The sequence below is a fragment of the Catharus ustulatus genome, chromosome 6 (genome assembly GCF_009819885.2).
Source record: "Catharus ustulatus isolate bCatUst1 chromosome 6, bCatUst1.pri.v2, whole genome shotgun sequence".
NCBI classification, from domain to species: domain Eukaryota; kingdom Metazoa; phylum Chordata; class Aves; order Passeriformes; family Turdidae; genus Catharus; species Catharus ustulatus.
In genome coordinates, this window is record NC_046226.1 from 52,571,528 (window position 1) to 52,598,894 (window position 27,367).

A 27,367-nucleotide genomic window follows, 5' to 3' on the forward strand; every position below is an offset into this window, starting at 1 on the left:
ACTACCTGCCAATAAACATGCAGGTTATTTTAGATTTTAGTTAAGCCTAGTAATGGATACCTGGTAAGTTTTATGGCTTGAATTTTTTTTCTCTGTGGAATCTTCTACATCCCCAAAATGAGCCACCTGGAAAAGCTTTGTCTGCTGCTGATTATCAGTTACTTTTCAATCAATACGTAGCTTTATCTTAAATGACAGGTCACTGGTTTGTGTATTTCTGCTTTTTATAGCAAACTGTTGGTGCTGGAAACATATAGCACTTCAGAATGGGAAATAGATACTGTAGTATTTTACAGAGATGTTAATAAATAATCTCTTAAGTGGAGTTGGCAAATCAGAAACAGAATTTTATCTTGGGTATTTCAATGCTGCTGTACCTTGAACAAGACTGATGGCTGCAGCTTGTACTTGGCTTAAAATTCAAAATTAGGAAGCAGTAAATTAAGAAAGAGAATCTGCTGCCCATTAGGCCTGTTTGGGAATAAGTTTTGGGGTTTTTTTTAGCATTTTGTACGACTGCAATAATTTTGGACTGTAAGAACTTCGAACTATTATTCTGGAGCAAAACGTAAATGTTCTTCCATCTGTCACGTTCAGGAAGATGCAGTAAGTCCATGAGAGCTGGGCTTGCTGTCCCAGCACTGGGGATAATTCGCGTCTATTGCGCAACAGGGCTTTCTGAAAAACCACCTACGGAATTAACCTTAACACTCTCGGCTTGCCTTAGACTGGGAGCTGTTGGACTATTTATCACACGTTTCCATACCTAAAACATAAGCATTCACAAGCAGAGCTTTAACACAGCGTCGCTTCTCCCCCAGAGGCGGGCTGGAATGGCAGCAGGAGATGATGCGGCAGGAGGCCGGGCAAGGAAGGGCAGAGCGCTCACTGTGCCGGGCCCGGCCATGCGGCCCCGCGGGGCCCAAGGGAGCGCGGATGGCCCGCGCCGAGCCGGATCCGCTCCCCGGGACCCCGGCGGCCGCTGCCCGTCCCTGCCCGTGCCCGCCGTGTCCCCGCCGCCTCAGGCAGCGCCGGCCGCGCGGCGCCCGCCGGGGGAGGGCAGGAAATGGCGCCGCTCCCCGCTGGCGCGCGGGCGCCTCGCTGCCCGCTGCACAAAATGGCGGCGGCCCCGCGCCCGGCACAGCCGCGACGCCATGAAGCCGCGGGGGCGGGGCCGCGGGCGCGCGGCCAATGGGCACCGCCGCGCGCCCCGCAGGCGGCCAATAGCGAGCGGCGGCGGCGGCGGCGCGCGCGGCGCAGCCAATGGGAGCGGCGGAGCCGGCGCTGCCGGGCCCCGCCCGCGGGGCGCGGGGCGGTGCCGGGCGGGCGGGCGGTGCCGAGCGGCCGTTTCCTGTCCTGGTGCATGGTGGTCGGACGGAGGAATTGTTGGAAAATTTCTCGGCGAGGTTCGTATATAAATGTGCTTTTACCCAGTGTGCCTTATGCTCCCTCCGCCATCTCCGGACGGGGCCGCCGCGCCGCGCCCGCCGCGCCCGCCGGCGGTGCTCGGGGAGGCGGGCAGGGGCAGCGGGGCGCGGGCGGCACCGACCCGAGCGGCAGAGCCGCGGCGATAAAGCCGCTCCGCTCGGCGGGGCCCGCCCGGCCCCTCCCCGCCCGCCGGGCCCGCGGGGGTCCCCCGGGCCGCCCCCCCGGGCCCGCTCGGCGCTGCGTCACGGGCGGGGGGCTCGGGGGGCGCGGGCCGGGGCGCTCCGGGCCCCGCGCCCTCCGTGCCTAAATCGGGGGGGCTCGTATATTTTTACATTTTCCCCGTTGTTTGGTTTTCTATTTTTGCCGTTTTTTCCTTTTCCCATTTTTTTACACACGCGTTTTTTGGTGTCTATTATCTTTCCCAGCGTGGCGTTCCCACGCTGCGGGGCGCGGGGCGGCAGCGGAGGCCGCCGGGCCCGCGCAGGCTGCGGAGCAGAGCCCGCTGTGCCGCCCGAGCCGCGGGGCTGCGGCGCGGCCTGGCCTGGCCGCGCTCTCCCGGGAGAGGGCCCTGCGCCCGCCCGGCTCCGCACTCCCGGCCGTGCTACTGCAGCTCGCTCACCTCGCCGAAATGCAAAAGCTTTTTAACCCCTTTTTTTTTAACTTTTTTTTTTTTTTTTAAACTGTTGTTCATTTTTTTTTTTTCTCTAGAACTTCTAGTAGAACGGGGTAACGAGAAGATGCTCCTCTAGAAAAATGACCTGCCATAATGCAAAGATTTTTTTATTTTGTTTTCTGATAAGGCCTTATTTGTGGTGTTTTTTCATCCAGATGAAATGATTTGACTTACGTGCAAGTTTAAATTTTCTGTGAAAATAAGGCTGCGGTTGAGCACCTCTACTTAAGTTTTAAATTTTTAAGGGTTCATTTTGAACTATCAGAGAATTGCTTTTGCCATTACATACAGAATGATGCCAGTATTTGTAAGGAGTGTGATTTCTTGTCCAGTGACACACAAACTGCAGCCTTGGTCTTTCAAAGCAAATATTTTTTCTTGTTTAATCGAGACTCTGCATCACATGTTGTCTATCAGCTCTCTTTGTGGACTCTATACCAGATATTTCTGTATAGCTTCTAGGGGATGGTACCTGAAAAATGAAATTGGGTTGTCCTTAACTAGCAGTTTTTTGTTAGCATTGTGCGTTTGCCATACAGCTTTAGAATGGCAGAGTACCATGTAGCGGTGTTTTCATGGCTTCTTTGTATTTCTGCATTAATGCCTTGAGCTTTCAAGCTGTGTTTGTGTCAAAAGCGATTTGTCTGTATCACTGCAGAAGAGGAACCTCAGGAATATGTGGTCAAATAATAGACGATTGCTTTGGTAATGGATTGCAGTTTAAATGAGATGTAAAAATAAACATTTTGAAAGAGTTGAGAAGTGTATTTTAAATTGATTTTATAATTTACTTAAACTGTTTTGGTAATTAATATTTAATTTATACTACCCTATCTGAGGAAGAGTAATTATGCTTTATATTACAGGCTAAAACAAAGCAAATGCTCAAAATAGTGTAAAAGACATTTGAATTAGAAAGTCACACTGTCTTCATTCTTGAGTAGCTTTTAATGCTTTTCTCAGAGGAGAGAGGCACAGCGATAGTCAGGTGACCAATAGTGCCTGTAATGGGTGCCAAAATTAGGCTGTAAATTAGGTGTTTTATTTAGAATATCTCCAGTTGTGTGCTGCTTCAGCTCAGTGGACATTTTGCTGTCGTGTACTGTCCAGGAGAAGGGAATTGGGAGTTTGAGGTCCAGGTACTGGCTGCTGCCTCTGTGCCTGCTCACGTGCAGCGCTGTGGATGGGCACAGGGATGAGGATGAGGGTTCCTCGGCTGTAGCTTGGTCAGGATGGCTTCATTTACCCCACGGGATGTTGGTCTTGCCTTGCTATTGCACGTGAGTCTTCGCCTTAAGAGTTTTGGATTAACACATTCTGGGCTTAGGTGGAGTCTTTGAGAAGCGCTGTTCCATTTTGAGGAGTCGTTAGCAGGTACCTGTGAAGCACATTGTTTTCCAAAGGGCTTGGCTGAATTTGGATGGGTTTCTACACACACAGATAATCAGGGCAATTCTTCCAGCTTCAGACCTTACAATGGCCAGAATGCAAATATTCATGAGGAGGGTGGAACCCATCTTGGAGCTCTTGCAGCTACTCTTTTCCTGTCTGCATTTTGATCTGCTCCTGCTTCCTTGGCCATCCCCGTGATTTGAGCTTCCCATAAATCCTGCAGCCTCTGACATGTATGTACATAGCACAGCACCCCAGGCCAGCCTTTCCTTGCCACTCACAGACTTTTTTTTTTTTTCCCCTGTGTTGCTGCTGCATCTCTTGCACATCTCTGCAGCTCACTGGCAGCGCCTTTTTGCTCAGCATTAATTGGGGACAGCTTGGTTTTTTATCTCCTCAGTGCAAGGAAATCGATGCACCTGGTAAAGACAACGTGAATTGGGTAGTTATTCCTGTGGCTTGTCACAAAAGACCCCAAAAGATAAGAGGAAGGTTTCTACTTAGCTTATGGATCCCTAAGATACTTTACAGTCCAGACCGATGGATCCTCTTCTTGATTCCAAGAGTTCAGCTCCGAAGTGCAGATTGCTGTAACTTGAGGTGTGCACAGCTCTTCTTCTGAGCATGGATGGGGGGCTGAGCCAGGTGTCTCCCCATGGACACCTTTTCTAGGGAGGAGGGGAAGGGAGGAAGCCTGGTGACCCATCTCACAGTGGGGTTTATGGGGTTTTGCCTGTGCCCAAGTGAAACTTGATCTGCCCTTGGTTGTGTTTACTTAAGGGAATATGATTTTGCTTCTCTCCCTCTATGCATCATGGATCATTGATCAGTTACTCAAAACCAAATTGGCCTAAATTACTGAATGCTTCCAGTGACTTAGTCTGCTAAAATGTTCTGGGCTACATGGCTATTTCTAAATTTAAATAGCGGGATTGTACTTTGCTCTACCAAGATAACACTTGTTAAATAAATGAAATTTTCAGTTTTGAAGGGCATTTACAGTTCCAGCAGGTTTTGCAATTTTTTAACATCGAAGTTGCACTTAAAATACTTAACACCTCGGCGTGTATTTTACTGTCTGCACTTGAGCAGAAAACTGTGTTGCCTGCTCAGTACTCCTGGACTTCATTTCTGATGACAGATTTTTCTGGAACTGGAAGATGGATCTGTATTTGCAAGTCAGTTGGTTTGCTCATACTTTAAGTGTGTTCATACATAGCTGACGTGGTGCTGCACAGAGTTTTGTAAGGATGTATTTTGATGTACTGTGTTTCACGTTCTGTTTGTAATCTGGCTTTGGCAATCCTGCAGGCTGCCCCTTTAGCTTCTGAAATACAAGCCTGTGCTAAAGCACTGCCATTAGCTGTCATGGCTAATGCTGATACAGCTGTAATGTACTTACCAGATTGCTAATTAACTCATAGCCACACAAAACAACCCACTCAAAATTCCTCTTTTGTTGGCAGTATCATAGGATTTGAAAGGGCATGGCCAGGATTCATTAGTTTTGGTGATGTAAATAAGAAACTTTCATGATTGCTTGACAGTTAAAAAGTTAGAATTTTATTTGGCATGAAAGTAAAATAACAATAGAAATAGTAGGTCTCAGTTTCTTTCAGATTTTATTCACCTAATCACCAGATGTTCCCAGTTTTAGTTGAAACACCGATGTAACTGGAGGTTTTATGATTTAATGGATAAGTAGCCCCATCAAGTGCTTCAAAAGTTAACTGTATATATATTTTAGTGTAAACAGGCATCACTGCTCATTTCTAGGAGTGACTTAGATACAGTTGTGAGATGCATCGGCTGGATGCCTTCTGCATACATATTTTAGCTGTATACACACTTGATGATAAAAAACAAACAAAAGCCAGTAGTTCTAAAATACACTGATTCATCTATTAGGTGTTTTAAATCTGTTTCCCTTCATGTTTCCAGGGTGAAAATCGATTTGGAATGAAATGCTTTATCTCACGAACATGTGCTGTAAAATTAAGTTTGGGGTTTTTTCATCTTTGTTAATCATGTTCTAAGTTTTTTCAGAAAATCAGGTGACCTGCCGTTCAGCTTTTTTTCGGAGTGTGCACATTATGATTAGTTATCCAAACTTTTTTTGACTATTAAAACACAAGTAATTTATTACCAGTCAATCTGCAGTAAAGAAATGGGTTTGAGGTCATTTAGAAAGGAAGTTATGCCTGAGCACTGATAATACAAGTTTGTCCAGGAGAGAAGAAATGTGTCCTAGCTTTGACCAAGAAACACCACCTGAGAGGAACTTGGTGGGCTGTTTTTGGTAGGTGAGTTCCACAGCTGCAGAAGATCTGCAGGCACTCAGACCAGCACTCCTAATGATGCAGGGCTGTTTCAGGCATGCTGGAGTTTGGTGTTTGGGACACATTATATGGGTGGCCCTTCCTCAAGCCAGACTGTTGCTGCTGAGTACTACAGCTGCTAACAATAATAATAATAACTGAGTCATTGGCGTATTGCTTATTGACCTGCTGCTTTAATATGCTTTTCTGTACTTCATTAATATAAAAATTCTGGGATCCTGGTGTCTGTACCTCTGCAGACAGTGCTGCATGGATCTCAGTTGCTTGTCAGCTTCCATGCAGGATTTTTGGAATCGGCTCTGTTGGAAGACTCCCAAATCTATTTCAAACCTCTGGCTTAGGAAGCCGTGCTGCTGGAGCAGTGCACCCAGGGCAGATGTGCTCATGGAACTGGGTGTCTGCTGTGAGATGCTTGTCCAGAGCTGCAGCAGGAGTTCAGCTTCTGTCAGCACTGCTGACAGCTGCTGCTGCTGGAACTACTGTGGCCTCCTTTCATTAACCAATAATTTTTTCTCTAATATATTCAAGAAATGTGTGAAGTTAGAAGTTGTAGTTGGGATCAGCCTGAGTGTTCTCTACATGTGTAGGACTTGTTGGTGGGTGGCTTTCTGAATCTTCCTGTGTTTAAATGCCATACCTTTGAAAATAATAGCAACCTTTGCATTCCCACACTGAAAATGCACATGTGCACATAATCTCATTAGTTAAAGTAAGGATTTGTAAATATTCTTTATTTGCACCAGTTAATCCAACTTTTTAAGTATCTCTATAAAATGCAAGGATCGATATCTGGCAATATTTCTAACATTTGGAATTTGTAGATGGGATTTGCAATATAAACTGTGGAAGTGACTTTTGGGGGAAAAAGACTGCTGAAACATGAAGTAACTTTGTCAGGCTAAATGTGGTTCCCACTGCGCACACTGAAGTCAGGGTGATGGGTGGTTAAGGCAATGATAAATTTGGTCTTGCATTTATTTTTCATTTCTCAAGGAATACCAAACACTGTGGCAGTGAATTAGTCTTGAACTGTATTATTATTAGGATGTATCTGTTGTGGAACAGAAAGGTTGAATACTGTAAAAAGAATAAAAAGGAGCCTTGAGTTTGCTCAGTGTGTATGTCCTGCTCGTGCAGTTGACAGTGCTGTCACTCTTGGTCAGGTTTTTCTGCAGGACCAGGGCATGTGGTTAATCATTCACAACTCTTCTTTACCACATAGGAAATTAGAAAATTATTTGCTATTAAAGTACCTGACTCCAACTGATGTTACCAGATTCTGTAGGAGAGATTTTTATTCTGTATTTCGGTCTTGATTCCATTTTATACTGTGGATCATTAATGTGGTGAAAATTGCTGTTTAATTATGTTTTGCCTTTACAAGAGACTGGAGAAAATACAGTAAAAGAAATTGAGATTGTGAGAAAGTACACAGCAATTCAGACGTGCCCAACATTAAGTAGATGTTGTTACATTTATTCACTGAAAGTCAGTCTCACTGACAACAGCACAAACCTCAATTTTTCAGTGCAGTAAAGTCCTGGAAAAGGTAAGGGCTGTTGATGAAGAAGGAAATCCACATCTACTGAAGTGTTTGATCAAAGCACCCACAGGATCTAGATTTAATTTCTGACCCTGTTACAGATTTCTGCTTAATACTGGAAAAGATTATGATGCAACTACATAGGGGAGCAGAAGTAAAATTGTAAAAAGTGTCTTAATTCTCCTGTGTCTATTTCTGAGCTTAAAGATGACAAATGGTTTATTTAATTAGTGGGGGAAGAAATGCTAAAAGTCCTCTTGGGTTGTCTGAAAAAACTTTATGTGGAATAGTAAGTTCCAGTCTGTCAGATTTTTTTTTTTTTTTTTTTTTTTGCACTGACACTTAAAAGGCTGTAATGCATCTGAATTATCAATTGAAGTGTATTTAACCAGATTGTTAATTGTAGGTACTAATTTTGAGTTTTCACACATTTGTTACTCAGACTAGTTTTGTGAAATTACTGCTATTAGCAATCACACCAGTTGCTGAGGACCTTAAGGTAGGCAGCTTTTAATTCAGAAGAAAATTATGTTACACTGCAGACATAGTTGAGTTGATTTTGGGATCCAGCTTTGTCAAACACTGGAATACAGTTTTCTTATATTTCTTAATGGAAGTTTTCCTATTGTGAGGCTATGTATTATTTGCCATATTACCCTTCTTGATTGGTTTTTATTTGCTGTTTTTTTAAGTTTTATAAAATTACAATGTTTTTGTACATTATTTAGAAGTGTATTACAAATAAAAGTGATGTTTCATTTCAAATGAAATAAATGCATATTATTTCAAACTTCTCAGTGCTGTCTGCATGAGGGGAGTGAACAATCACAAGGTTGCTCCATGTCTGGAGTAGCTTTTTTCCTGTCATTCTTTCCCAGGTTTTTTGCACATTCTATGTTTGTATGTTCTAACAGTAAGTTTTCTTCCATGACTGCTATTACAAACTTTATTCCATTTCCCATTAATCATCCCTTAAGCATCATCTTTGTCTCTCTAAGGAGTTTCTGCTGTCGTCACTGCAGGATTTTTTTTCTTTGTCCAGCAATACAGTGGTACAGTTACTCTTTAAATGATGAACTCCTGCTATTTGCCAGCCTCACTGGGCTCTCCTGCTGGAGTTCCCAGGTGGCCCAAACCACTTGGGCCATGCCCTCTGCCAGCTCTTCCCTTGCTTTTCAATTGCCTGAATCCCACCTGCTGTTTTTTAGTTACTTGATGCTTAGCTTTTAATGGAGATTCTTGTTTCCTGTTGTTCGATTGAGTTTACATGAAAACCTCTCTTCTAACATTGCACCTGTTCACAGGGGCTGATGGTTTGATTTTTTTTTTTTTTTAATTTTTTTTTTTAATAAGGGCTTGTACCTCTATGTCCCACTGTATGGGTGCTTAAGGTATCAGGGTTAGAGAGAAGGTGACTGCCTGTGATCAGACACTCTTCAGTTCAGAGATTTTCTGTTTCAGGCTGATTTTTTTGTGAGAAGTGTTTTAACCCTCTAAAAGAATGGTAAGATTTTTCTCTGCCTGGATACCGTAGACATGTTTTGGTGACTAATCATTTCAGGAATGCAAGATACGTTACTGTCCTGTGAAATTCTGCCCAAATCTCGTCACTGATGTGCCTTTGAAAATTGACAGTTGCAACTTGCGTACGATCTGTGAAGATTTGCAAGAGTTCACAAAGTCAAGTCTCAAGTTTTCACTTCAGTGAGTACTTCGTGACTGAGCCTGCACTTGTCTTAGCTGTAAGACAGCTCTTGAGAAGAAGCTGAATCTTCATGTGTCAATCTTGCTGCTAGGCAGGCCCCACCCCAGGGTTCCTGGCTTTTCCTAAAAATGGATTTTTAAGTAATGAGCTGCGATATTTGAAGTGGGTAAAGGAAATCTCTCTTAGATTTTTACTGAGAGACCTCCTGGCTGACACGAGATTTTAAAAAAAAGCTTACTGGTGCAAATGCAGAGGAATAAAAGCAATGATATGAATTAGGGAAAGAAAGTGGTGAGACTCAGATTGAAAACATGATAGAGACAAATTTGATGGAAGCTGAGGAGAAAACAGAAAAGGGAGACTAAAGTGGAGGCAAGGAAGAGATTTGAGTTTGATAAAAACCAACTAGTTTTGAAACAGCAAATTTTAAAATGTTAGGGGAGTAGATTTGCAGGGTGGGTGATACACAAACAGCAAGGTGATGCTGTTGTAAATGTAGCATTATTGGAATGGTTATGAGAGAGCAGGTGAAGTTGGAAGGATTTTCAGAAGTTTTCTGGTTCAGGCTTGATCAAAGCAAGTTTCATTTGCCCAGGTTGCCCAGGGCTGTGTCAAGTTACTCTGAACCTCTACAGGGATGGAGAGTCCATACCTGTCTTGGCATTTGGTTCCTGTATTTGACTGCTCTTACCAATGATGTTGTAGCATCATTGTCTCTGATAGATTGACCCTTTCTCTGCAACACAGGCCAAATCTGCATGCCTCTTGCATCTTTCCAGCCCTGTCTGGATAGTCAGTGTTCTCCAGTGAGGAGAAAGAGGAGAGCCTCGAAGGGAGCAGCACATCCACTTTTGGCTGAAGGTTCTCTTCCCTGTGCAGCAGTGACAGAGCAAAGCTGCTGTGTCCCTGCAGAGGGAGTGAGAGCTGGGGGTGGTGTTTGGGAGGACCCCAGTGCCCCAACCTCTCGTGGGGGATGTACTTCCCAGGTGGGTCTGAACATGAACTGTTGGCACAGAGGCAGGAAAGGCATAGACAGTGGTGTGAGAGGGGCATAGAACAGACCAGCAGCAAGGGATGACTTGGGGACTAATGGCAGAAGAGTTGGTGTGGGCATGGAAGTATTTTGATAATATTCTGACAAGAAGGATGGGATTATATCTGGGAAGAGGCATGTCCTGGAAATTTGGTGTCATGATAGGACTGAAGAAGAAAATTGGTACTTCAAGGAGAAGGGATGGAGTTGGGGGTAAGGAACTTTGTGGACAGAGGATTAAGAAGACGATATGTTGGAAGTGACCACTGAAAGGAGCTAGAATTGGGAGGAACAGACTGCATTGCTGCTGTGTGAGATTGTATGACTGTCCAGATCTTCTGGAACAGACGAAGTTGTAGGCACTGCTCTGTGTGCAGCAGTTCCCTTTATTTCTTTTTCGGTGTGTGAGCGTTGATAGCATGCTACAGTAACAAACACTGTGAAACAATTCAAATACTGTTGCTCCTGCAGCCCTTTACTTAATCTGGCATTAGATTTCTTTTCCTTCCCGAGTAGCTACTCACCTCTGAAGCAATTAGTTGTGCATAGCCTCTGTCAGAACTCTGCAGCTGCCTGCATGGACCGGCCCCCTCGCTGCTGCCCGAAGGTGGGAGAAGACCCATCACTTCTGGAGGAAGGCAGATGATATTAAAAGTGCTGGGGGTTTTAAAAGATTCTTTGTCTGAGACAGGCAATGCTCACCTGAGCTGAAAGGCTTTTGAGGTGCAGTCTGCTGGAATCATTTCACCCTCTAGCTGAAGTCAACACCTGTGGCTGTGGAGCCTTTCTTCTCTGTGAAATGGTGTAGCTGTTTTGCAGCCTGCTTCCATGAGGTGTCCTGAACACTGAGTGCATGGCAAATGCTGACAGTACAGAGCTCTGTCAGCAGTCAGAGGACAGCCAGCCTCTGGGTACCACTAGCATGTTATACCAGAATTAGTTAATTTAACTTGCAACAAGCTGACAGTGCCTCCAGAAAAGCAGCCCTTGCAAACTGGGCTGGATCAAACTCCTTTTGCTGCTAGTTTTTTGTTTGTTTTTAAACTGCAACAGCTTTCTGATCTTATTTGCAGCATAGTACATGAACGCTGGACTGCTCTGCTTCTGTGCCTGTGTAGGCTGAGTCTGTAGATATACCATGATTGATTTGTTTTTTGTTTGTGAGCAAACTGCTTCCTAAGTAAGTTTTCTGCCTATTTTGAGATGGGTGGGGATGATAAATGAGTAGTACGAAAAGAAGTTACTTTTTCAAACTCACAGCCACGGACATGGCAGAGGAAGAAGTTGAACTTGGGATCTCCTGTATCCTCATATAATTCCTTGTTTCTTAAATTATAGTAACCAAACAAACTTTGCTGTTTCATTTTCTTCAGAGACATCTATATAAATGCAATTTAGTCTGGATGGCTTCTCATTTTCTTGTGTATTACATCTCTTTTAGAGGCCTCATTTTCTGTAAAAGCTTCTTTTCCTGAAAAGGATGTTGGGAAGAATTACCCATCTTCTCTTGGATCTTAAAAAAATCCCCTCACACCCATTTTGAATTATGTTTTGTTCTCTGTCTTTATTTTATCTTTTTGATGCTGTTTGTTCAAGATTCAGATTCCTTATTGCAAGGCAATATTTTAATTTCTTTAATGTTCCAGAGAAGATATTATGAGGACATTAATCTTGAAGCCATCTTTTTTACAGAATTATGCACTGATCATTAGTAATGTTTTAGGGGTTTGTATGATTTTCAATGTAATGTATGAAAAAAGCAGAAAGCTTAAAACTTTCCCAAAGGTACCCTTGCTTTCCACTTCTTTTATTAACTGTATCTGTTCAATTAACTAGAAATAAGAAACTTAACCTGCAGCTCTAGGAAGAAGTCTGGCTCACTATATACACTTGCATGTATTTGAAAAATACTGTTTGGGTGTCATTTTCAAGTACTAAATTAGTTTGGCAACCTTTTAAAATACTGTAGGCACACTGCATGGTCTGATTTTGTGCTCCTCATTCCTTAGTTTTGAGAGAAGTACAATTTTCTCAGTGGTCTTTGAGACTGCTGATGAATTGCTTATTTAAGAGCAGATTTCTGGACAATGGAGGTAAAAATAGTTAAATATATTTATAAAGGTAATAATGAATGAATGCTTCTCAGCCTTGAATTTTAAACCAGCACGTCATAGAACCACACTAGGATTAAAAGTTGTGATCTCCCATATTAAAACATGTCTGGGTAAAAATGTGATTATGCAAAGGGACCAGACTCTGTCTGGTTCTGTGAGGTACAGCAGTCACTCCCTGGTCACTGTCCTTTTGTCTAATTTACAAATTTTATCGTGGGATACTTCATTTTTAAAGGACAGATTGTTTTGTTTTGGTTGTTTTTTTGTTTAAATAGAAATCTTTCTGGAAAATGTAGGGAAATAGTTGAATTGTTCAGTTAGACTTTTGCAGTGTGTCATTGTTTTTAAATCTCTTACTGGCACTGGAGAAATCTTTGATTTATACAGATAAAGCCCTGCTGTTGTCATGAGTGACTATGGGTAAATTGTTTCAATTCTGGGGACAAATAGGTACCATTACCTGTACTGTCATTACTACCTTTATTCTTTGTACATTGGTTAAATCATTTGTATTTAACTGAGATTTAAATATGGTTGATGCACTTTATATTAGTAACTGCTACCTGAAGTCCTTAACATCTGAGGTAATTGAGGTAGTAATAATTATCTATTTCAGATAACTTATTCTTTCAAAGTATTTTCCAGATAAATCAATCATTTTTGCATGTATTTTATGCAAAACATACCATGAAATATTTGTAGCAGCTGCATAAAAATCACATTAAACTAGTATTATCTAATATTGGTTCTGTATTTCAATTTTCTGTTTTTTGAATACTTTCTTTCTAGGTAGACCATGTTATTAGCTCAGATAAATCGAGACTCTCAGGGAATGACGGAATTTTCTGGAGGAGGAATGGAGGCCCAGCACGTGACTCTGTGTCTAACAGAAGCTGTAGCTGTGCAAGGTGAACCTTCAGGTTAAAATGCCTCTATATTATTATGTCTTTTCTTTGAGAAACTCAGATAAAACACTGAAATTAATGTTGTGTATTCTGAACTAAAAGTCCAACAGAAAACAGTTAACCAAGATGGATTAAACTCACTAATTTAATTCTGGCTGGAAGTTATTTTTGAATTAAGATAATAGAAGTGTAAATGTGCCAAAAAATATATGAAATATAAAATCTGACTTTATTCTCTGTATACCCTTACTGTGTTATACTTTGTAAATTCATTTGATACCTAAGTATGTATTAAACAAGTTGAGTTTTAAAATAGATTATTGACTTGAAATTGGCCTAAACTTGATGTTTCCTGACAGCCTTGTTATGATTTTACATGATTGCAAACTCTCTCCTAAAGCTGCATTTTAATCTAAGTAGTTTTGTGTGCATTAATGACAAGTAGTGTTGTACAACACAAAATAATCGCTACAAGTGTGTGTGTTATTTCACTGTTGATGCCGATGATTTAATTCTTAGTTCTCCTAAAACCTCAGCTTTGTAATTATTTATTCAGTGACAATGTGTTTTTATTAGTTAAGGAGAATAGCCTTTAGCTGTCATGTTTACTGAGCAAAATCTTGAATATATGACCTAGTACATATCCCAGGCTCGGAAACCAGAAAGCAAGTAAGAACTACTTCCTCATCTTATATGTCAACCCAGTATGCTTAGAGGGGATGTAGTAATTTATGGAGGATTCTAAGCTGAGATTTCTAGGGTTCCATGCTGGTTGTAGTGAAGGTGAACTTTTTTCCTTGCTAGATGGTGACAACTTGGAAAACATGGAAGGTGTAAGTTTGCAAGCGGTTACCCTGGCTGATGGCTCCACTGCTTACATACAGCACAATTCTAAAGGTAGGCACAGGACTGCAAGCTGCTGGCTGTTGAAGTGGTATTGCCCTTTCTAACCCTCTCTTTGCATTGTAAAGTCAGGCAAAATCTGTACAGTGTTTCTTAAGTCCCAGTTGAAAATTTTGGTAATACTATAAAATAAGTGTTTTGGTTTTGCTACTTAATAAAATGCAAAAATGAAATCTGGAACGTAAGTCAAACAAAAGTGAAGAGATCTTTATGGTTCAAACCCAAATATCAACATTCTGCCTAACAGAGAGGACAGCAGACTTTTTCTGGTTTGTTAATCCCTGAATTTTGAAAAAGCTCTGTAGAGTCAGAATTGTGCTTTCTATTTGCCAAACATTATTTCTTGTTGATATTTTATTTACATGTTAATCTAGAAAGTATCAACTGTGTATTAAAACTGATGTAACACGATTAGAATTCTTAAAAATATTCTGTATATTTCAGATGGTAAATTAATGGATGGCCAAGTGATTCAATTAGAAGATGGTTCTGCTGCTTATGTTCAACATGTACCTATGCCTAAAAACAGTGAGTGCATTAATACAAGAAATATATTATAAAATAATGTATAACTGCTAAATATTTATATTAAGTAACAGTCACGATAATAACTTGATTTCTTATTTTAATGGTATTGTCATGAAGAGATCTTAGGTATTTTGTAATCCTAGGTATTTAGTGTTTGATCTTTCCATCTAATGGATTCTTTGAACCCTTGCTGAAATGCTGTAATTGTTCCTTCTGAGCAGGGGAGAGCCTGCGTCTGGAGGATGGACAAGCGGTTCAGCTGGAAGATGGAACTACAGCATTTATTCATCACACCTCAAAAGGTAACTGCTTTGTCCAGTGAGATTTATTATCAGTGTTCAACAGAACTTGAACAACATCAAATAGTATACTCTCTAAAAATTGCCGTCTTGATGGGATTCCCAGTGTGAATTACTTGTTGCTTTAACTTTGACATCTGAAAATTGTTGAAATGGAACTATTTCAGTTCTTTACTAGGGCCTTATGTAACAGTTATAATGTCATCAAACCCAGTGTATTTCACTGCTTATTCAGCCCAGGATCACATTAAAGTGAGGATTTACCTTTAGGTATAGGGCAGAAAATGTGACAGCTGACAGTCAAGAATGCAAGTGTAATTATTCCAGATGATAACTTATGTTTCTGCAGAAGATGATTACACTAGTCTTGAAAATAGCACCACTGCTCTAGAAAAAGTCATCAAGTATATGTTTTAAGTCTGTTTAAACCAGTGTGATAACTACATTTTACAACCAACAATAGTAAGAGGAAATAATGTAATATAGATTTGTTTTGTTAAAAGTAATTTTATATTTTGTTTCTTTTGCATACTTGTATGATTCTATGAACTCTAAAATCTGAAGTAATTATATCAGTAGATTTAATATTTTTTTCATTTCATTATAAGCAGATTTGAAATGGAAAGCATATTTGTGTTCCTGATTTCCTTTGTAAATAAAGCAAGATCAAGATAAATTTTTTTGGTACTTTTGTAATTGTAGAAATGAAACTATGGGAGGTGTTGTCTTGAAAACAAGTTCCTGTGTTATTCATAGTATTATTTTAAGTGTTTATATGTGTCATATACTAATGGTTCTATTTCCCATATATTTCATATGTGTGCATGACTTCAGGAGACACTTCCTGGAGAGCAGTAGTTTCCCATGTAACACATTGCTGCTCCTTTCAGAATCCTAACACTTTGCAATATGATTCCTTAGACAGTTATGACCAGAGTGCACTGCAAGCTGTGCAGCTGGAGGATGGAACCACTGCCTACATCCACCACACGGTGCAGATGCCACAGTCAGACACCATTTTAGCCATCCAGGCTGATGGCACAGTGGCAGGACTGCACACAGGGGATGCTGCCATCGACCCAGACACCATCAGTGCTTTGGAGCAGTATGCAGCCAAGGTACTGTGCAGAGCATTTTCTCAATCCTTTATGTTTTCATGTACAGCATAAAATATCTGGCAGCACAAGGCAGTTGTTGTTTAAGAAATAAAATTGTAACTGAGAGTTTCAGACTTCTAGAAGAGAGAACACCAAATTGTCATGACAGTGCTTTGTTGTGATGAGCAGCTCTGGTGCATAGGGTTGCATAAAAGGGAGAAAAGATTGAACACTGAACTGGAGCCAGATTTAAAAGCAATTTAGACAGCTAAATAATAATCTTCTCTATGCTATAGCATTGCAAAGGAGTCTCTTGAAAAGACACTCTTTGGGAAGAAGGACAAAGTCAAATTGTTCTTGTTCAGGCACTGTTGCTGGATTAATTTTTTTTCCTGAATGGGAAGAGTATGGCTTGGTGTACTGAGCAAGGGCAACCCATGGTATGAAGTGTAGAAAAGACAATTAGACAGTTACTGAGTTCAGAAAAAAAACCCCTTATTTTATCCATATTTTCAATAGTAAAAATGCAGTAGGATGCACAAAATTCATGTTGTTCACTTTTCTAGACTTCTGTGAAGCATGATGTAAGTATGGTAGTGGGTGATGCAACTTCCATGACTCTGTGGTTAAGCAGTGTCCAGTTGCTGGATAATTGCCATCAGTGCTTGTATTGCTTGGGAAAGAGAGCAGAATGTATTTCAAAGTCTGTCCTCTTAATGTCACTTAGAGTTGTCAAAATTTGGGAGGCCAGTTGGGATAATAGCTTATTCACTGATCCTTTCATCATGCTTCTGTCTGTTAGAATTGAGAGATCCTGAGGCAGGCAGTCAAACTGTGTTGTGATGCTGTGCTTTAGCATTTAATGAAATAAAGGATTATTCAATGTTAGTTGAGCTGTAATAACAATCTTTTACACATTCCATAGGTACTATTTCATTGAGATTAAATCAGTCACAACTTTGGCCTTCTTAACCAGCAGCTGTATTAGTCATAATTTCTGATAAGTTTCTGTTTTGAGAAGGTGAAGAAGAAACAGAAGAAATGCAAATAAATTTGCATTTTCATCCTATTTAATCAATATGTGTTTTTAAATTCTGTGATGTGAATTTGTTTCCTGTAGTGCACTTGTGTGTTCGTTTAGGAAAAAGTTTCTTCTTTAAACTTTCATCTCAGAGCCTTATTCTGAATTGTACTGCTGGAACATGCAAGGGAACAGTAAGTAGAAGTGTTTCCAAGCAGTGCACTTGGTTTATGTACAAAACCAAAAATAGCTCAGTGGTCAGAACCCTGGATCTCTCTAAAAAGGAGCAATGTGGTTTTGTGATTCTTCTCCATGTCCATGCACGCTTCATAGTGAGGCAAGGTACACTTTCCATAGCTGGTGTTACAGGCACTTTGAAAATGGTACAAGAAGAAATTAAATACACATGGTAAGTATATGATAGGATTTTATAAAACTTTTAGTAGCCCAAAGAGTAGTGACTTGTCATTGGCTACACCAATTTCAAAACTGGGAAATGTCAGGTGAAACTCTCACATGATGGGTTCAAGAAGAATGAAAATACTTTTTCAAACAGCTCATAGTTGAGCACTGCTTGTAGGATATTGTGGATACTATTATGTTCTTGGATTTAAGGAGTAATTAGGTAAATTCATAGAAAAAAAATGTGTCTATGGCTATTAGGTAGAAACATGTGACTTTTGGTTCAGGAAGTTCATAAACCACAAATTGCTTGGAGGTTGGCAGAATATTATAGGGAATGCATCACTGCATGCTTGGCCTGTTTGTTTAGTGCTCTCCAGCATCTGCTACTGGCTGCTGTTGGAAATGAAATGGTGCAGCAGTATTGCCTTTAGTTCAACTCAATGTAGGTGCTCTTGTGTTTTTATTTGAAGGCAGACTTAATCATTTTTTAGCATAAAAGAATATTTTAGGAGAAGCTCAAAGATCTGCCCTGGAATCCTTCCAGAATTCTTACAATACTGCAAAAGAGCAGTTTGAAGTTGAGTGTCTTTTTTTTTTGTTTGATTCTTTTAAGGCTTTCTTTTTGAAGTGTAAAGGGCAAAGAAAAAAACAACTGAATTTGGAGAGTGGTGGTTCTTCTTTGTTTCCCTGTCCTATGCAGCAGGCAGAGACAGATCAGTGGGGTGCCCAAGATCAGGCTGGAATATAAGAGAGTTCACACAAAGAGATCCAAGCAGACTACCCAGAAGCTCACTGGAACTGGTGCCTCACTTCTTCAGGCATACTACCACTTTCCACAACATGCAAAGCACATGCAGATTTAACTAGAGTCCTCTAATTTTGGCCTGAGTCAATGCCACCATCCTCCCAAAGCAACCAAGGAGAAAAGGTCACTGCTCTTAGTGAAGTCAGAATAGGTGGTGGAATTGTGAGGAGATTACAACACATATTTTTCTTCCTTAAGCTGCTTTCCTGTGTCATCACAGCTGCTGGCAAAGTGCAGTAACTGGGATTTGTACATGCCTCAACACATGATCAAATATTGGAAACAAATGATCCAAACAGAATGGTGTGCTAGTTCTAATTTATGTCGGCAGTTCTTTTCTCTACCAACAACAGGAAGGTCAGGATGAAGTAATTCAAGTCACCTTTCTGTGCAGGTTTTCCCCTCTTCCTTTAAAAATTTTGAGGGAGAAGGTCCCAAAATAGTTTCCCTTTGAAAAAAACACCCTAAAATTACCTGCTTTCTGACACTCTTTTTAATCTTTTTGTAATGTAAATTTGCCTCTGCTTGGTCACTTTCCTCATTACTGTTTTAGCTCAAAGTTCCCTAAAGTATATTGCTCATAATTGTCTAATTTAGGGAGAAAGAGTATGAAAACCTCTTGTGGGATGAGTTCATGGCAGTGAGCTGAGTGCTGGTGCTTTGGGCAAGATGCTTCATACAAGGACCAATGTTCTCAGGGGCCTGCTGTGGCCTCTTGGGTGAAAGGGCAGGAGCAGCCCAGGGGAGGGAGGGTTCCTGCCAAGAAGAATAAATAGAGAAGAATAAAATCACTTAGACTAGGCTTAGGTGCATCAGTCTCAACCTTGACTATAATGGTTGCAAATCGTATTGGGAATGCCTGTGCTTAATACAGAGACAATTAAGGAGTGGGAAACTATGCAAAATTCTCTTTAGTTTTTTTTATGTAGTGACCAGCAACGTCCTGCTCTTTGAGTTGCTACTTGTGAGAGTTTGCGGTGGTTTTTTAACTGGATAATTATATTTTTATTTAAATAAAAATTTCACATTAAGATCTAACAGTCTTTCAAATATTTTTATGAGCTCCTTGGAAACAGCAATGCCTATCTCATCCTGGAGACTCTTTGAAAACAAACCTATGTAGCAATACCCAGGTCCTTGCTTAGTTGTAATTTGACTAGTTCAAATTGAGATGTAACACATTGTCTTAGGTATTTTGATTCAAAAAGCAGTGTGCTGTTTGAAACTAGTACATCCTGCTTAACAAGGACTGAGAGAGATGCTTTTATTATAAAAGAAGTAAATGTTTGGAGTTTTTTCGTCAGAACTCAATATTGTTAAATGTATTGATTTGTTATAATACTTCTGTCAGTCTGTTAATTTTACACCCTTAGTTCTTGCAGTCTATCCTAGCCAGTTATAAAACATCTTTGCTGTGCTCACTTGGTCTCATCTATAATGCAGGAGCTGCAAGTGGTGATTTTTACGTAAGCTCGTGTACCAAGAGGGAGCTAGAGAGCTATGAAATAATAAACTCCCAGGAACTGTCTGTAACCCTCTGTTTCTCAGATGCATAAAAGTAACCTGTAAATGTTTTTCCCCTTTCAACTTTGTTTTTCAGGTGTCTATTGATGGAAATGACAGTGTTAGTACCACAGGAATTATAGGTGAAAATGAACAAGATAAAAAAATGCAGGTATGTGCTTAATAAAAAATAATTAAATATATTTTTCTTTTGTCTTTTCTGCCCAGCAAGGTGCATTATAGGGAGCCCTGTAGCCATGAACTAGGGCTTGCCTCTGCCCTTCAGAAGTTGTAGATTTCAAACTATACAGCTAGATTATATTGTCTCACTCTGTACAAGATCCTGTCACAAGAGTTTTGAAATATCTTCTAACAGTTACTGTTTTCTAGGGGGTTTTACCACTAAAAGGTAATTTAAAATTATGTTGGCTTTCTAAGATTTTTTCAAGCTGACCTGAGTATTTCATCAGTAAGAGTGTAAGTATTTCACAAGTTCTTTTCCAGAGAAGGAGCTGACCTTTGACAGTATTTGAAGCAGAAAAATGCTGTCCTAGTTAATACATTTTTTGTAGGAGAGACCCTTCCAGGCATAGGTCTGGAACTGTTCTCTCTTTAATGACTTATTTTGATTCCACTTGCCCTGTTAGGTTTCTGGCCTTTACAGCAGGTTTTATAAGGAATCAGTAGATAAGAATGTTGCTCCTAGAGAATGCTTAAAGAACAGAAAAATACTCCCGTTTCTTCTTCTTGTTAGTACATGGAAATGTAAAAACCTTTAAATATGAAAAGAATAATCTAAAAGTTTGAAGGGTAATGGAAAATACAGGTGCAACTTACTAAGTTTCAAGCTTTTTTCCCTGGGGTCCATAAAATTATGTAAGGAGAATGGTTCTTGGCATTATAATGTATTTTATTAAAGGAAAAAAACAAATAAAAATGTATTCTGGGCTTCAAATATGCAACTAAAATGTACTAAAACCTCTATATCCTCGTGTTCAGATGACAAAATCAAAAATGGAAAAGTCATTGCTTTGAGAATGGGGCAAACTTTTTCTCCTTTTTGCTTCATTTAAGAAATAATGAAGTAGACAAGGAGGAAAAATGTCTGCTTCCAAGATCAAAATACATTATCTGTGAAAGGAATAATTACAGGCTCACGTCTTACAGTTAGCTCAATTTTTCTACTTTTAATCATTTACAAGTTAGATCTCACAATATTTAAAGCTGCAGACACTCCACTTTTGCCTGTGTGCCATGACTGTGGTAGGAGAGAATAACTAATACTTGCATTATTTACTGTATTGGACCATGTTCCAGAAAATAAAATTAAGAAATTCAGAAGGTTTGCACACTTGTACGTTGGAATAGAGATACAACTCAAATGAAAGGCAAAATTCAAGGAAGAGTAAGATAAAACCTCTGTTGGTTTTACCTGAAGTTACAGCCTATTAAGCAAAATTACCTGTAATCAGCATCCGCCTAAATATTGATTTTGGCCTCAGCCCCAAAGCAAACAATGTGGACGTGGTTTTGTGTTATACATATATGGCAACATATGTGCAGTATGGAAATGTGCCAGTCTTATGGAGCATTATATGATCCAAACAAAACAAGATCTGCTGTTTCAAAAAGGTAATGAGGCTTAGTGTCAAATTCTGACCCTTATAAGGTGACTACAGTTGGCCTTCAGTTGAGGGGTCCCAAAGCTGTCAATTATGTATAAAAATATAAATCATTCTTATATCTTGATTTAAGTAGATACTACTTGTAACCCTTTATGTATAAAGATATAATATATAAAATAGTCTCATATTTAGATATAGAACTAGATAGGTGCATATTTATATACTTTTTAAATCCACAGGGAACAGAGCAGAACAGATGTCACACTGCTAAGCAGTCACTCAGACTTGCACATGGTTAGTTAGGTGTTTCAGCAAAGAAAAAAAGCATAAAACCTCTTTGTGATTTCTGCATGAGAAAACAAAAGACCCTGTGTGCCCAAATGGATATCTCACTATTTCCTTTCAAACCTGTCATACCCATCTGTTCATAATACACACTTTGGTTATATGATTCTGCTTTTGTATGTGCTGTAGAAAAATCTGATCTGAGATCTTTGTTTTTCTCTTGTGTTACCTCTCTGAGCCCAGGATGCATTTGTGATATCTTAAAAATAGGGGGTTTTTAATTCTATTTATTTATTCATTCTATTTAGAAGTATTTGAAATACACAGTTCCTCTTAGTAAGTTCCACATTATTAGAAAAGTGCTTCCTTCCCAGTTTTTGTATCCATATTAATATTGGTAAGATTATGGCTAGTTATTTCCTTGCAGATATCAGCACATTGTTGTTTGAATTGTTTTCATTTTCTTTTAAACTCTGGCACACTTGACCTTTATGGCAGAACTTAGCAAATATATACATATTTTTGTATGCTGGAACAACAAAGAAATAGTAGTAAGTTTACTGATAGAAAAAAAAATAAATTAGTGCTTCAGTGCAGGTGTTCAACCAAGCATATTCTTCATGACCCTGAATGTATTGAAGTGATTCCTGTGATTCATGCTGTCATAAGTTAAACAATAGTATCAGTAATGGGTTTCTTGGTCCAGGAGGTTTTCTCTGTGGTTCCAGAGAAGATTTTCTAAAGTGATAGAGTTGAACATTTCAGCTGATTAAAAATACTGTATTGAACTTGGCTCCTTTAATCTTAGGAACCATCTGAGGTTACAGGTTTTTCCATCCTCTCAGAAGAATCTGTAGGAAAGGTGTTAGGAGTCAAATTTGTGATTTCTCTGAAAGAGGAAATAAAGGTCTGTGTGCTGTTGCAGGGCTGCAGTCTCCCTAGTGGGAGGGCTCAGATGGCTGAAGTGCTGTGGTGATGGATGCAGGCTCTTTAAAAGGGCCAGGTGGGGAAGGAGAGCAGCAGGAGCTGTCCTTCCTGTGGGAACAGCACAGGGCTTTGGAATGGGAGATGGCTCAGACCAGTGTGGGTGCTGAGGTGGCGACTGTCTGCCACAAGCTCATGTTGAGGAGGAAGATGAAGCCTTCTTCAGAAAACTGGAATGAGCCTCGTGTTCACAGGCCCACATCCTCATGAGGAATTCTAAAATCCTCAGTATCTGCCAGAAGGGCATGACAGCAGGGTGCATGAGGAGCATTCTGGGGTTCTGGGATGGCAGCAGGCAATCCAGAGCAGGTCACTGAGCAGCTGGCCAAGGGAGACACTTTGCAGAGCCTCAGTTGCTAAGAAGAATTAGTTGGGAATGTGAACACTGGGAACAGACTTCAGGAGCCTCCATCCTTAGAGATAGTCAGAACCCATGTGGATGTGGCTGTGAGCAATCTCCTGCAGCTGACACTATTTTATGATGAGAGTATTGTCTCCTCATCCATCCTGTGAGATGTTCTTTTGCCAGTTTGGAATAGAATTGGATCTGTAACAAAAGGGAGGTGATTTAAAAGGACAGACTGTGTAAAATAGCCTCGATTGGTTTGCATGGAGTTGTATGAAGTGCTGATGTCTGGGTTTCTGCCTCTGTGCTCAGTCTGTATGAATGTTTCTTGCATGTCAGTGTATGAAGGAGCCTCTACAAGGGGTTTCAGTTGCCTCCTGAAGCTGGGCTGTTTATTTACTTCTTGTCATACCAGAAGGGAGAGTAGAACCTGGCTCACAGTGCTCTGATTAGCTTGATCAAAATACATGCATGGCAGACCAAGTACAAAGTGCTTTCCTTCATTTTCCAGAAGTGCTCGTTCTAAGGTCATTTAATCATTGTTTGGCCTTTCCATGAACTTATGTTTGAAGGTAGTCTGATTTATAACTAATTTCCCTTAGGAACAGATCTAGCACTTCAGATATAATCTAAGACTTGTTCTACTAATTTGGTAATTTTATCACTGTGCTTATATTTTAAATTATTTGTCTTTGTTATTTGACTAAATATGCAAGCTTTAAAATTTGCTGGGCACAAGTAAATATGTTTTACTTTTTCCATCATGATTTTCAGTTGTTTATTTTTAGTTCATTTATTGAGGACTCAGAAATACATGGCATAGCAAAGAGACACAAAAACCACTGTCAGAATCAGCTCTGGCTTGATAACAAAATAAAGGGTGTAACTTCTCTGATCCATTTTGGTTGTTGCTTTTTTTAGTATGTGGTTGGGGTTATTAAATTTTTTTTTCTCTTCCACCTAAGATTGTCTTGCAAGGACATGGAACAAGAGTGACTGCAAAATCTCAACAGACTGGAGAGAAAGCCTTTCGCTGTGATTATGATGGCTGTGGAAAACTGTACACAACAGCTCACCATCTTAAGGTAATGAGATGTAAAATGTGCATTGCTACTTTGTAGATATTATTATTTTTTGAAAGATTATGTGGCTAAAAGTAATAGAAATTGAGAGACAGCCAGTTGCCATGGGGCTGTTTTGTGAAATATTTATTGGATTGATTTTACGGTAATTGGTGGTGTTCAGCTGAGTTTACTTGGTGTTCTGGGATCATGTTCAACTGCTGAGACTGTTTCCACCAGCAGTGTCACAGAAATTCTGGAGTCCAGCACTCACTTTATCAACTTTACATGTATGCAAGATCATGCAAAAATTCCACTTTTTGAAATATTTTACCATCATAGTACAAAGCAAGACTCTTCAAAACTAATATTCAAAATGAAAAGCGGGAACATCTTTTCTTCACAAATGGCGACTTCTCAATTCTCTTCCTTTTTTAGAATTAAGTAAAGAAATTACTGAAATGGTGAATGGTATGGGGCTGCTCACATTCCAGCTGAGGCTGGCACAATCCTTGCTGATGAGGTAACCTCCTCACAGTGCTGCTTTGTCTCTGACTGCAGGGGTCAGTGAGTGGTTGACTTCACGAGTCACTTGCTAAAGTGATGTCCTTGCTTAGAGGTTTCATGCAATATAAGAGCATCAGTGGAAGCATTCAGTGGAGTCAAAAATCAGATAAAGAGTGGCCTCTGAGGCATATTTACCTCCTGTCTTTAATGTAGTGCATGATGGCAACTCTGCATGTATTTACAGAAGGGTTTTGTGCCAGACTGACTGGCAGGATCAGGTTAGACCTTGGAAAGAGGCATCTTCAGTTTTCTGGAAAATGTTACCATATTTCATTATTTTTTCATCTCTGATATAAACAGACACTTCAATGTGAATCTTAGTAATTAAATAAAATATGTTGGCTTTAAGAGTGAACTGTTTCTGTGCTGAAGTAACCAGATACAACATTTCATTAAGTCACTGTATTGGATGTCAACAGGTGCATGAAAGGTCTCACACAGGAGACAGACCATACCAGTGTGAGCACCCTGGATGTGGCAAAGCCTTTGCAACAGGTAATCTTTTGCAGACTAGCTCCTCCTGCTTGTTAGTGTTTGTCTGTGAATAAAGTAAGTTTTTAATATTGCCTTTTTTAACTGCCAAATTGGTTGGGACAACTGAAAAAAAAGTCATCTTTTCAGCTAGTGAAATTCAGGTTCATTTTCTAAAATGACTGTTTCAGGCTTCTTTAGTCATTATCTTTTCAGGGAGGTGCTGAAAGGAAAATTTGGTTAAATGCTCATCACAAAATAATTTATAGAGGGCCTGATCCAAACTTCACTTCAGATTGGCAGAGTTTTAGATGATGATGAGTTCCTAGAAGTAATCTTAAAGAGAATGAGTGTCTATGACTGCTCTTGGTTAGTACATCTGCATGTGATTTTACTGTTGACTTCGTTAGTGGTTATTGCTTTTCCTGTGAGCAAATAATTCATGTCATTTTGATGACAGTAGTGGGAAGAGGTAAAAACTAGATGGAATCCATCAACAACTTCATTAGAAGGCACAATAAATATTTGTCCACATTATAATAATTGTAGTTTATCCTTCTGAAGGGAAGAAGAAGCCTTATGGAAATGTACTTTCTTCAAAAAGAGAATCAAAACATTTTAAAATTGTTATCAGGGTTCTGCTGCTCTGTGGGTAGAATGAAGAGCTTGTGAAGAATGAAAGAGTGAACTTCACTCACCAATGTTCCTGATGGGCATGGCAAGCAGAGCTGTTGCTGGTGATGGTTTCTGAGTACCCTGACTGTGTGCTCATGCTGTGATAACATTTTTCTGATGCCAGGGTACGGGTTAAAGAGTCACGTGCGAACACACACTGGTGAGAAGCCGTACCGGTGCACAGAGGAGAACTGCACCAAATCCTTCAAGACTTCTGGAGACCTGCAGAAGCACATCCGCACCCACACAGGTACTGCCAGCATACACACTCCTTTTTTGTTCATTCACCTGGGTGGATTTCTAGTTTTTTCTCTCTCCTCATTCTGTGACTTTATACTGACAAATTCAGCCTGTGTATATTCTCTTTCTGAAGCCCAGTGAGCTCATTTACTGCAAATCCAGCATGCTTTCCTTGGAAAAAGTGCTTAAGCATTCACAGTGCTATTGCAAATGCACTAACTTTTAGCAGTGCATCACTTACATTGTCATTGGGACTCATTGCCTTTAGAGTTTCATCTGCAGCTGTAACAGAATAGGGAACTTTTCCTCAGTAGTCTGCCTTTTAGAAATGGCTTCAGTGTTCCTCAGTTCTGGTGCTTTAATATAACTCATATGTCAGCTTCATGAAAGTTGATATTCTGAGCTTCTTTTCTCATTTCCCATCTCTTCTTCTAGCTGAAAAACAAAAGTATTATAGAAAACCAACTGTTACTAGAACTTGCAAAGGCACCAAAAAAAAAAAATCTTACATTTTGTCTAAAAACATTAAACTGAAAGCCAAACCACAAATTCTAGACAGCACACACTGCACTGTGCAGAACTCTGTGGGTGCACACACGTGTAAACAAGTTTGCACAATGTCTTCTTTGTGCCTGTGATTTTCCAAAAGGGAGAAAAAAAGAAAAACAATCCTTAAATGTAGGAAGAACAATCTATCATTTGTTAACCTATTGCATTAAATGTGTTTATGTCTCTGCTAGAACACTGACAAGCTTTTCCAGTGTATTGTTTGAATTATTCTGCGTCAAGAAGAAAAAATAAATAGGGGGTTGGATTTTTTCAAACTAAAAATACTAATAATATGGAGGGGTGGAATGTAAATATAGGCAATAAAAATTGTAAAAACTCAGAGTTACATTAAAATATTTCTGCTTTTTTGGACTTCCATACACAAAAAGATTGTTTGGATTAGTGCTATCTTGATTTTTAAACATCAGAGTGAATACGTATCTCAGTTCTAGAAGAGAATTGCTGATATGCACTGCAGCAAGTACAGACTATGAACTGAAAGGTTTCTGTAGCACAGACAACTTTATTAGCTGTGGACTGTTTTCTTTCTTTTGTTATGGCCACAGAAGGTGTGTGGTAATTTAATCTCTGTTTAGCAATTGAGACAAAGGATTGGAGCCAGCCCTATGTAACCTACCCACCTGAACAGTATTAGTAATAGCAGGATAATCTCCCAGCAGACCAGGGGCCAGAGATGTCTTATTTGAGATTTTTATGAGTGTTTCCAGGGAGCTGGAGAACGAGAGGAGAATTGCAGCAGCCTCTTTGTGCAGGTGGATGGAGCAGTGTGCTGATGCCTTGTGCAGGCTGCACCAGGGCACCCAGGGAAGCAGGTCCGGGCTCTGCCATGCTCTGAAACCTTTCCCTTCCT

At 40.1% G+C, this 27,367-nt stretch overlaps 1 protein-coding gene across 3 annotated transcripts in view; it reads left to right on the forward strand.

The window, feature by feature from the left end:
- Positions 1-1,319: 1,319 nt before the first annotated feature.
- ZNF143 (zinc finger protein 143) overlaps positions 1,320-27,367 on the forward strand; it is a 37,629-nt gene continuing 11,581 nt past the window's right edge. For 2 of the 3 annotated variants that reach the window (XM_033062654.2, XM_033062656.2), the window contains exons 1-10: positions 1,320-1,406; positions 13,017-13,147; positions 13,937-14,029; positions 14,480-14,563; positions 14,785-14,865; positions 15,784-15,980; positions 19,791-19,865; positions 23,899-24,018; positions 24,981-25,056; positions 25,832-25,957. In XM_033062654.2, the coding sequence (XP_032918545.1) occupies positions 13,024-13,147; positions 13,937-14,029; positions 14,480-14,563; positions 14,785-14,865; positions 15,784-15,980; positions 19,791-19,865; positions 23,899-24,018; positions 24,981-25,056; positions 25,832-25,957 (976 nt within the window). In that variant the 5' untranslated portion in view covers positions 1,320-1,406; positions 13,017-13,023. The remainder of the gene's footprint in view (positions 1,407-13,016; positions 13,148-13,936; positions 14,030-14,479; positions 14,564-14,784; positions 14,866-15,783; positions 15,981-19,790; positions 19,866-23,898; positions 24,019-24,980; positions 25,057-25,831; positions 25,958-27,367) is intronic. The other variant, XM_033062655.2, reaches the window with a different exon arrangement.